This window comes from Danio rerio, chromosome 13, assembly GCF_052040795.2.
Source record: "Danio rerio strain M-AB ecotype USA chromosome 13, GRCz13ab, whole genome shotgun sequence".
Lineage (NCBI taxonomy): Eukaryota > Metazoa > Chordata > Actinopteri > Cypriniformes > Danionidae > Danio > Danio rerio.
The window spans coordinates 50,865,662-50,877,500 of record NC_141033.1 but is presented as its reverse complement, the minus strand read 5'-3'; the positions used below and the strand labels follow the sequence as shown (position 1 = coordinate 50,877,500).

The 11,839-nt window shown below is 40.7% G+C and overlaps 1 protein-coding gene across 8 annotated transcripts in view; it reads left to right on the top strand.

Annotated features, from left to right (window-relative positions):
- golga4 (golgin A4) overlaps window positions 1-11,839 on the top strand; it is a 98,916-nt gene that overhangs the window by 48,826 nt on the left and 38,251 nt on the right. For all 8 annotated transcript variants that reach the window (XR_015506400.1, XR_015506402.1, XR_015506401.1 and 5 more), the window contains 5 exons: window positions 2-100; window positions 1,219-1,374; window positions 3,719-7,710; window positions 7,858-7,979; window positions 11,600-11,730. Coding sequence is in view for 4 of the 8 variants with exons in the window: in XM_087279781.1 (XP_087135907.1) it covers window positions 2-100; window positions 1,219-1,374; window positions 3,719-7,710; window positions 7,858-7,979; window positions 11,600-11,730 (4,500 nt within the window). In the remaining 4 variants the exon portion in view is untranslated. The remainder of the gene's footprint in view (window position 1; window positions 101-1,218; window positions 1,375-3,718; window positions 7,711-7,857; window positions 7,980-11,599; window positions 11,731-11,839) is intronic.

Here is an 11,839-nt window from a genome sequence, read left to right as displayed (position 1 = left end):
GAAATCATCCGAGGACAGGATAACAGAAATGGAGCGGTTACACTCAGAGGCTATAGCTCGTAAAGAACAAGAAATGAGTGCCCAGATCAAACTGGCAGTGGTACGTCCTGATTTTCATTACTATAGTACCCTGTAATCAGTTCATGCAAATATGAGTTACTGAAATGTAAGTTTTGCTGAAGCCAGGGGTTTAAAAAGGTAATTTCGGACATTGAAATCAGGGAAAATGTATTTATTTATTTAATTTAATTAATTTATTTAATTGTTAGTTTGTTTGCTTGTTTGTTTATGCTTTCTTTCTCAGGTAATGGAATGTCATCGATGTTTGTTATTAGTTTGACATTTTACTTTCCAAAATGTTCTTCAAAATTTATTATTTTCTATAAATTTGTTTCATTTTTTTATTTTTATAACAATGTGACATAATTGACATAAAAAGGTCACATAATTAGTAGACTGAATTAAAAAAAGCCAGTTCAGTGGATGGGGATTATTGGGAGGCCATGTTGGGTAATGTCCAATGGAGGGAATTTGGGTTACACTTCTACTCTTTACAAGACATGCCATGGGATTTTGAATGACCACAGAGAGTCATCAGTTTAACGTCTCATCTGAAAGAGGGTGCTGACTGACAGTATAGTGTCCACTTCACTATACTGGGGCATTAGGACTCAAACGGAGACCACCGGTTGAGCGCCCCTCTGTTTCCTCACTAACATACACCTAAGACACAAATACATGCTATTAAATGTACACAATGACATCGCCTAAATACTATATAACTGCAGGTTAACTATGTTTATATATAATAACTTTAACCTTTGAAAGCTTTTAGTTACTAGTTAATGTTATTAGCGACTAATAAAGTTATGGTAACTAATAAGCTAAACTTTTCCATATTTGATTGTAATGCAATATTGTACACCTTTTGTAACGCTGCTTTGAAGCAATCATCATTGTGTAAAGTGCTATACAAATAAACTTGAATTTATTTGAAATAAATTTTTGTTTCGGGATTTAGCAAAGTGTCCTAAACAGATGTGACGTGATGACAAGAAAAGATTAATTTTTTTTTTTTATCAGCATAGTGCTCCTAGGTGATGTAACTTCAGCTTTTTAGTTAAATAGAAAGTCAGGGAAAGGTATGGAAATGTGACATTTGGCTTAGAATGGGAACCCTGTGAAGCTGTTTACACTAATGTTCCTTGTTTACATCAGGAGCAGTGTCGGGAGGAATTGTTGCAGTCGGCACAGGAAAGAGAACAGCAGGCGTCGCTCGCTCTTGAGGAGGCCGAGCTGCAGAAAGCTGCGGTTCAGTCTGAGGGGGAAAACAAAGCCAAGGAACTACAGCTGGAGTTGGAGTCTGCTAGAACGGTGTGTTAATCTGCCACCTTATCTGACAATAGATCAACAGGATATCCTTATTGCAGATGCATGGCCAAATTAAGCTATAAAGCTAGAGTTAGCATGAATGGAAATGTGACTGAAAGCAATAGGGTCGGGGAAATTATGCTTTGGGAATCTAGAATGGCTCAACAACCATTATGGATTCTCTCTGGAATAATTTCTGAGCTTGGTTTTTACCGTCAGATGGCACTGTATAAATCGCTGACAGCCTTGCTTTTAGGCATGGGATGATAATCGGTGGATAACATAGTTTGGAAAAGTCAAGGTTTTAAAATCACAATTATTTTTTGTTATACCATTTATAAGGTATATGTAACTATTATTTTATTTAGTTTTTTCAGGGTAACAGTATCTCCAGGAGAAAAGGACCCGCTACTGGTCAGCCCACGATTCAGCAAACATCTAAAGAACTAGTTGCTTATAAACCAACATCCAAGCCTGCTATAGACCCGTACTGTGCAGTGGCTATCTGTATATCCAAAGAAGGATATTCAAAGATATCTTTTCAAGTTGTAAAGAAATCTGTGTTTTTGATACTAATGAAGATAGCAGAAGTCAATGATTTATTTAATACCTTCAGCGTCTTATTCCCGCCCATGCCTGCTTGCCTTACAGTTCCTTACACATACTACTTAAAGGGTCACGAAACACCAAAACACATTTTTTGAGCTGTTAACAGTCGTATATGTGTCCCACACTGCTAAAAACACTATTAGGACACCTATATTTCACTAAAAGGTGTAAATTGGTTTTTGCGTTATTTAAAGCAAATTCGCATTTCCGGTTTGAAACGAATTTATGAAGCTGCGTCATGGTCATGAGATAATAGCCTGTATTCCTGCGTGCAGACTGGACATCTGTGCCAGAGTGTGTCTTATTACGTCTTACAGCCTTCTGCATTAATGCATGAGTAAAGCTTGGTTCAAACCAATCAGCGCGCTCTATTGTGCAACTACATTAATATTCATTACTGTCACAGTCTTTAGACGACAGAGACGCCACGTTGTGTTGGCAAAACAAGTGTGAAGTGTTGCTTTTATAGTTTGCTGCAGTGAAGTTTTGTTTTCATTTTCTCTCTTTGAGAGCGCAGATGGAGTCACGCGTGGATTAACAGTGTACGCAACGCGCGACAACAATAACTTGCGTGTCTAAGAAGGATTATTGTTTACCTGAGAGCTGTTCTCATCTGCAAACGCTGAGATCCGGATTCGCTTGTAGTCTCCTCTAAATAAAGACGCGGCTCTAGTTGCTGGTGATTGTCCTGTCTTTACAGATTTGGTAAGTGAGCGACCAGTGCTCTTTGTTTATTCAGTTCGTAGTTTATTCGTATCGAACAAACTATTGCACCGAGTGTAAACATGTTAGCACCACAACCAAACTTTAACCTCGTGTAAAATTTTCACCACATTTTGTGACCGGAATAACACAAACGGCTTTCTGACACTACCTGCCGTGTGCATCTAAGTTTCCGGGAAATGCCAAGGTTTTTTTTTCTCTCATTCGCCGTGCGGTATCAAACATTGCATGAAAAATACACGCTTACAGCAGTTCCTCGAATCAAATATCTCGTTTGTCGCGAGGGACATGAATGAATTCCCTGAATGAAAGAGCCAAACTGCAGTTAAAGTCCACCATTTAATTATTTGGCAAATAATTCGACTACAGATGTCCATGTAAACAGTCACTTTGTCCCCTGTGGGTGTGTGTTTTGTATCTGAAATTCAGCGCGCCCAAATAGACACTCCCACACCATGCCTCTTTTCTTCCTCCGACACTCCCCCCTAAACAGAGCTGGACACGCCCACTTTTCAGACTTTTTCCAAAGTAGAGGAGTGAAAACACCCTGCTGAAACGAGGGGGTTTCATGGCCCTTTAAGCATAGAATTAGAAAAGGGTTTACAAGAATGTTCATTTACAAGTAAGTGCCATCTACTGTTGATAGTTCACCCAAAAATGAAAGTTTTCTTAACATTTGCTCTCGCTGAAGTGTTTTTAAGCTTTTATGAATTTCGTTCTGAACACAAAATAAGGTATTATGAAATATTATGGAAAAAAGCAGCCATTGACATCCATAGTAGGAACAAAAGTGACTATGACTTGTGTGCGACAGAAAAAAGGAGTGATGAATACAGGAATTTCTCATATAAATCAACTGTCTTATTAAAACTAAGCTTGGGATCAATTCCAGAGAGAATTGTGATGCAAGGAACAATCCACAAATCATCAGCAATGCATTGATTTATTGTCCATGTCCTAGAAAGCAATGTCATATTTTAACACTGGACGTTTCTGATTTTGTTTTTAAATACAGAGAATTCAAGAACTTGAGAGTTGTCTGGGTAGCCCAGAGAAGTTGGATGAACTGGGTACGCAAATAGAAGAGCAGAGAAAAATACACGAGGCTGAAATAGCTACTCTGGGAGAGACACACAAGCAAGAGCTGGAAAGTAAAGTGTCAGAGCAGATAACAGCTCTCAGACAGGAGCATGATGTCGCTATGGAAGAGCTCATTCACAAACATAAAGCAGAGATTGAATCCATTCTGAAAGACAAGGAGGAGCAGTTCCATTCTCATGTAGAAGACATGAACAAAAAGATACTTGATAAATTGAGTGATAAACAGACTGAGCTTGAGACTGTGTCTGCTGAACTCAGTGAGTTATTGAATAGTAAACAACAGTTAGAAGATAGATTGTCCTCTGTGGAGGCCACCAGTGAAACCTTAAGACAAGAGTTTGAGGAAAGGATCAAGAAAGAGCAAGCAAAACATCAGGCTGAGATTGAGGCTGCTAATAAAAATGAACAGTCATTTGCAGGAGTGGAGAAGATGCTGAAAGAAGAGATAAATCATCTGAAGATTGCGCTGGAGGAGAAGGAAAAAGTATTAGAGGAACATGTGCTCAGGGAAAAGTCTTTGCTGGAAGATGGAAGTGCGCAATTGGAGGAACTTTGGCTCAGGGCACAGTTAAATAAAGAGGCACTTGAGGAATCAAGATCACAGGTTAGCACACTTACAGATGAACTCCAACAAGCCAGGGATCAAGTAAAAAATCTTGAGGAAACCCTTGAGGCAGTGCGTAATGACTGTAAGGAGAAAGAAGTGTGTCTTGAAGAAAAGACAAATGAACTTCAGGAACTAGTTCAGAAGATTGAGCATATCAAGAAAGATCTATCTGAGAAAGAGAATTTGCATGCTGCAACTTGTAAAACATTGCAAGAGGAGCAAAACCGGTTGAGGAAGCAGCTAGATGACCAGAAGAGTTCTCAAGAGAAGAAACTTGAGAATATTAGAAAAGACATGGATTGCAAGCTGAAATCCCAGGAAAACAAACTGGAGAAATTCAAGCAGAAAGCCAAAGAAGCACAGGATAAGATGAAGAAGAAGCTTCAGGATCAGGAAGAGAGTGCAAAAGTGGAGTTATCAAAGAAGATTCAAGAGTTGGAACTGAAAGACCAGCAGCTAAAGGAGAAGATCCTTGAGATGGCACAAACAAGTTCTGAGGGCCTCAGCACTGCCATGTCTGATTTGGAGGCCAATCACAAGGAGCACTTAGACAAGCTTCAGGTGAACCATAAACAAGAGCTAGAAGACCTTGTTCGTCATTGGCAGGAGAAACTCAACCAGAATGAAGAGGAGATGCAAGAAAAGCATAGTCAAACTTTGCAAGATAAAGCCCAGGAGTTGGAGGAGATCTCACGTTTGCTTTCATCCAGCAAAGAAGAAAATGAACAAATCATAAAAGATATCCAAAACCTCAGGGAGGAGCTTGCCATGAGGGAAACCACTGTGCAGAAACTACAGACAGAGCTCAGGGAGGCAGCAAGCAAACTGGAAACCTTGTCTGAAGGGGAAGGTATGCTTAAAAGACAAGTCGAAACCATGGAGAAGAATCTAAACCAGGCACTGAATGAACGGAACCTTCTGCAGGATGAACTGAGAAAGGTTGAGGAAACTAGTAAAGAGAAACTGCAGGCCATATCTGAAGAGTTAGTAAACACTCAGCAAAAAATAAGCTTGCTTGAAACTTCCAAGTGTAAAGAGGGTGAACATCTCCAGAGGACACTTGCAGAAAAAACTGCTGAGCTCCAAAATAAAGAAAAAGAGTTCCAGGCACAATTGTGTTCCCTCACAATGGAGTTTAAGCAGTGTTGTCAGGAAGCCCAAGCTAAGATAGATGGTTTTTCTGTTGAGCTGTGTAAGAAAGTTGATGAACGAGTTGGGGCGTTACAACTCCGGGTAATAGATCACCAAAATAAGGTTGCATATCTAAGAAATATTATCAAGACGAAGGACAACAGAATCAGCACTTTAGAGAAAGAACTTCAGCACACTTTGGATGTGAATCATAATCTAAAGAGCTCTCTTGATGAGATTACTCTGCAGTTTGGGGAAAGTTCAGAGACTCTTAAAGCCTTACAAACTGAACGGGAATCTCTGCAAACTGATGCAGAGAGTCGCTTCCAGGTACTTTCTGAGAAAGACCTTCACATTAAGCAGCTATGTGAAGAAAAACAAAACGTATCAGAAAATCTCAAAGCAAATATTTTGCAAATCAGCGATCTAGAATCTGCAATAAATGACTTGAAGACCCAGTTAGCAAGTAGCATAACTGAGAAAGAGGAAGCCATATCTCTGCTGAATCAGCAACACAGTAAGGACAAAGAGAGGGTGACGTCCCAAATGGGGGAAACTGTAGAAAAGCTAGAAAAAGAGAAGACCTTGCTTCAAGAGCAGGTAGACTCACTCAGGAATAAGTTCTCTGAGCTGAAAAAGAAGTTCAGTCAGAGTCACAGCACTGTTAAATCTCTTCAAGATAAACTTGCAGACATGGAGAGGCAAATTGCAGAGAAGGATGGACAGCTTCAGACGCTCACTGCCAGCGTTGACAATCACTCCATTAGTAAGTCCGAGATGGACCAGGCTCTTAGTGAGAAAGATCAGAGAGTTCATGCCTTGACCTCAGAGCTGGAAAGTTGCTCAAAGAAAGTTTGTGATTTGGAGGAGCAGTTACAGTTAAGGGTAAAAGAACGGGATCAGCTTGCAGCTGATTTGCAGCAGCATCATAACATAAGGGAGAGTGAAAAGACAGAGTTGATGAAACAGGTGCAGGAAGCTCAGGACCAAAGCTCTCAAAACGGTGCCCTAATGCAAAAAACTGAGGAAAGTCTTCAGTCTTTGAGGAAAGATATTGAATCAGCCAAGCAGGAGCTGGAATCCCAGAGGAAGGATTTCGAGAGGGAGAAGGCTGAGATTCTTAAAGAGAAAAAGGAGGCTGTAAAAGCTGCCCAGGTAAAGGCATCCTCTGAGACTGGTGTTAAAGTGGCTGAGTTGAAGAAAAAGGCAGAGCAGAAGATTGGCATGATTCGTAAACAATTGACTTCACAAATTGAGGAGAAGGAGCAGGTCATCAAAGACCTGCATGTGCAGTTGGAAACTATCAAGCAATCCCAGATTGAAAAAGAAGAACATATAAAATCACTCGAGAAAACGATGCAAGAAACCACTGCGAAATTAAATGAGGACCACGCAAAGCATCTACAAGAATTGCAGGAGAAGGAGAAAGATGAAAGACTGACCTCTTTGCAAAATTTACAAGAAATGTACGAGGAGAAGCTTGCTTGTCTTCATAAAGACATATCTGCGAAGGAGGAGCACTCTGCTGCTGCTGCTAGAGAAACGTCTTCAAGACTTGTAGATCTTGAGACCAAACTCTCAGAATCTAATGAGCAGATCGCCAACTACCAAAATGAGGTGAGTCGCCTTAAAGAAGATCTGATTGAACAGACATCTAGAGTGCAAGAGCTTCAACAGACATGCTCTGATCTTCGAGAACAGATTAAGCAGAAACAGATTGATGAAGTTGAGAGGGAACAGGTTTGTGAGGTGCAAATAAACAGTAATAGGTTAGGAATGGAGCCTGCAATGTTAGTAGCAAAGGAAAACATGGACACTGTTGGGAACCAGGATGACTGGTTGAGTCAAAAGAATTTATTGGTGAAAGAATACGAAGAGAAGCTGCTAGATTTACAGCAGAGGCTAGAAGATAAAGAAAACGAGTTAAAAGCACAACAAAGTTCGCCTCAAAGAAACGGGGAGAGTGATGGGGAGTGCCTAATCAACAATACAAACACCTCAGAGAATGATCTTCAGAGAAAGCTGGTGGAAGCCGAGAATGAAAAGCAGAAGATCCACAAAGATTATAGCAGACTGCAAAAAGATCTCCGTTCTCTAAGGAAAGAGCATGAGAAGGAGTTGGAGTTCCTGAAAAAAGAGATGGCTGAGGAAAATGAGAAGAAGCTCAAGTAAGATTTATGTGACTTTTTTTTCTCTTTCATTTTAGAAACAGGTGGCTTGTGGTTCATGTTTCTCCTTGATGTAAGGATGCACGTTTTCAACCACAGAGTTGTTCCCAGGGTTCATATTGATGGTGATCTTACGTTTTTAAACAGGCTTGAAATGGAAGACATGGAAATGAAACACAACTCTGCTCTCAAGCAGTTAATGAGGGAGTTTAACACCCAAATGGCCCTGAAGGAAAAGGAACTGGAAGGTTCAGTAAAAGAAACCATTGGTAAGTCTGGCATATTACTTGTTTATAGGAGTCTTCTAGAACCTTCTTGCCCAACAATGCACCTGCACTGTTTCATTGTTCTTTATATCAGTGCACATAATTTCTGTTCTGCCTTAAGTTGTAAGATTTCTGTCTGAGAGCATTCATGTCACAATAGTTCCCTATTCAGCTAGAATGAACCAAGTGCTAGTTCAGAGCTAGTGCTCCTGCTGGTTTTGGTCCGGTTTGTCTATACGCTTATTTCACGCGGCCGCCATTTTAAAGAACCAAAGCGAGGCTGCGGTGGGAAGAAACAAGAAAGTATAGGACCAGCACTGTAAACATTGCAGTAACATGCTGTGTACTACAAACCTCCAGCTGTTGTCGAGATTTCAAAATACAGAAATGGTGTAACCACCACTTTAATATTATTCAGTAAGTTTGTTTTAAACGATTAAAAGCAATTTAGCATAAAACAAGATCACAATCTCAGTGATATGCTCAAGTGTCCTCCTAGGCTTCAGCTCATGGCACTAGTAAAACACAGTGAGGACACTTTCCTGATTCAGCCTATGTAACCCGGTGAGTGATAAAACACTGCAGTCATCTGTAGCACGCCCTCGAGTTATCTGTATTAGTGTTGTCCTGGTACTGAAGTTTTAAACCCGGCTGTTTCCCGCTAACATGGAAGCGCTGCTGAGCGCGGATGACTCGACTGATCTTCACGGCTTTGCGCTTCAGTCTCCGTGTATCTGTGTTTGGTTTGCACTCAGTTTACCGCTCTTCACCCAGTGCAAACACAGACACACGGACTGGAGCACGAAGCAGCTGTCAAGATCAGTCGAGTCATCAAGCAGATTGCTCGACTCGTCTGTGTTTGTGCTCAGTATACAGCGGTGGGTGAACTGATGACCTTCTCGGCCAATCACAGTCATTTCTGTTGAACACGTGACCACAATGGCAAATCAGCGCTGTTTAAGAAAGCCATCAACAGTGCCTTAATTGTTAGCGTGAAATTGCCGTTTTTTCTTTTAATTCAGTAACGTGACAAGTCTAATATAGTGAAAGAATCAGTTTATTAACTTGAGTTTGATAAATGGCATCTAAAACGTGTGTTTGGGAAAGAAAACATTAGCTAACCAGTGCCATTTCCCTTAACTTAGCTAAAAATAAGCTCTGATATCCCTTTTTACATTCACCATTCATTCAGAATCGACCTTCGGGTCATCCGGAAGGCGGAGAAATGATAAATTTGTGTCATTTTATCTTCGCTGATAAGATATACAGCCAGTTACACAACATTCCTATGTAACTCCCAATGATACTTCCGCAGCCTCGATTTCGCTTTTGAAAATGGCAGCCGCGTGAAATCAGTCTATTGAACCCTCTGGGTGCTTTCACATCATTTGGTCTGGATCAAGAGCAACACATGATGCACTGTAGCATTTTTCTGCTATTTTGAGTCCTTTTCACACCCAAAATTTGGTTTGCTTTGGTTCGAAACAGTTGAAAAGAACCAAAATGCAGTCATGTGACAACATCCACATCACTCATTGGCCAGATGTTATTGAACGCATTTCCTAAACTGCTTTTCTATTGGTCAGAATTAACATGCAGGAAAATGCCAATGGAACTCCCCCAAGTAAACAAGCCAGCAGACACAAAATGTCGCTTTTTACTATAAAGGGATGGCTGCATTGGTTTATTGTATCCCTGCTCATAGTATACTTTATAGTTTGTATACATCCCTTTAGACAAACTATACATTTCAAGAATGAAGTGCGGCTGCAGCTGGAAAACAATGTTTTAATGCATTGCAAATGACGAAGACGCATCGCAAGTCACTTCAGGAGGAGGCGTGAACTACTTTAGCAAAATTGCGACATGGATTTATTTAGCAAAATTGCGACGACTCCTGTGTGGAGTTTCCAGGTGCTCTGGTTTCCCCCACAGTCCAAACACATGCGCTCTACGTGAATTGAATAAACTAAATTGGCTGTAATGTATGTGTGTGAATACGAGAGTGTATGGGTGTTTCTTAATGTTGGGTTGCTGCAGGAAGGGCATCCGCTGTGTAAAACATGCTGGAAAAGTTGGCGTTTCATTCCGCTGTTGATAAAGGGACTAAGCTTAAGGAAAAGAAATGAATGAATTGTTCACCTAGAAGTAAAAATGTAGTCTTTCATTTATATTGCTGCTGAGACTGCAGCTCTACACAAGACTTTTGGCCAGCAGAGAAATTAAAATAATCATGCCAAACTGAGTCTGGTTCTCACAAGGTTTTTTTTCTTCACTCTCCTATTGGTGAAGTTTTTTTCCCTCTCCGCTGTCGCCACTGGCTTGCATGGTTCAGGATCTGAAAAGCTACTCATCGATGAATTTGCTCTTCAGTGTTTGGACTCTTAGTAATGACTTCAAACCACACTGAACTGAGCTAAACTGAACTGAACTTAGGGTGCTTTCACACCTGTGAATCGATTCAGTTGTTCTGAAACAGAGATTACAATTGTTACATTGTTGCTCTTTACTCTTGGAGCGGTTCGCTTTCAAACTGCAAAGTTTCTAATCGGACCAAAAGAGCTAAAACAAGTCACGTGCGAGTAAACTCTCCTCACATTGGTCAGAGTGTCAGGGTTTATTTTGCAGCGTCCCGCTAAGCTGTCAGGAGAGGTGGTGGTTTAGTGGTGATTGACAGGGTGCGCGCGCGACGTGTCTGAGGAGAGATGCGGTGGGGAGGGGTGAGAAGGGTGCGCGACGATGCCTATTTGAGGACCGGGAGGGAGATGCGAGATTTCCGGGAGATCATCACTCGTTTGCGGGCATCCGGAGACTCGCGAAACTTCCCGCTCTACTCATAATTCTCTCTTCATATAGCCGTATGCCTATTACATATCCATAAAACACTGTGATATAACCGCGCTCGGATCGGATCGCTTTCTCAGTGCAATCAAACCGCTCCAGGGTTCGTTTTAATCGAGCCGAGACCACCTCACTCAAGCGATCTCGGAGCGATTACTTTGGCGCGGAACAGAGCGCAATTGCCCTGTTCACATATGCCAAACGAACCGCGCTAACTGGGCAAACGAGACACGTTCCGAAACAAAAGTGTAGGTGTGAAAGCACCCTTAAACATTAAAAACTAAACTACCCTGATCCAGTTACTATGACAATTTATGTGAAGCTGCTTTGACACAGTCTACATTGTAAAAGCGCTATACAAATAAAGCTGAATTAAATTGAATTGAATATTAAAATGAGCATTATGAACACTCTGCTTGTCTTCTTTTGTGTTTCACACATTAATAACCGTATGAATTTCTTTCGTTTGTGGAAGTACAAGAGTTTACAATCTTGAATGAAGTATTCCTTTGAGTAAAATTTAAAAAAAATCTTGTTAAAGATACCGAATAAAATCTTGGAAAGCATTGTTGACATGAACAAAAAACGTTTTCATAGTTGGTCTCATTTTCTGATTTACTGACCTTCAGGAAATGTGAGAGATGGAATTCATAACTGATTCACCATGTGTTTTCAATCCTGCCATGTTTTCCTTTCAGTCTGGAAATGAGTGTTGTACACTCACTTTATGGTGACCTTCATGTCTTCTTACTGTACTTTTTTTGTTTGTTATATCCACGCAGAGAAAGCTCAGTGTGTTGAAACGGAGCTTATAGAAAGCCATCGAGATGAAGTCAGTCAGCTTCAGAAAATAATCTCTCAGAAGGAAGAAGACCTAAACAGAACGGTTCAACGCTACGAGCAGGTCCTTCAGGTACAGCCAAATAAAGTGAAACCGTAGCTTTGTGTTTAACTGTGAGATACCTGATAAATGGCTAGCAGATGCTTCAGATAATACAACTTTATAGAAAGACATTGGCACT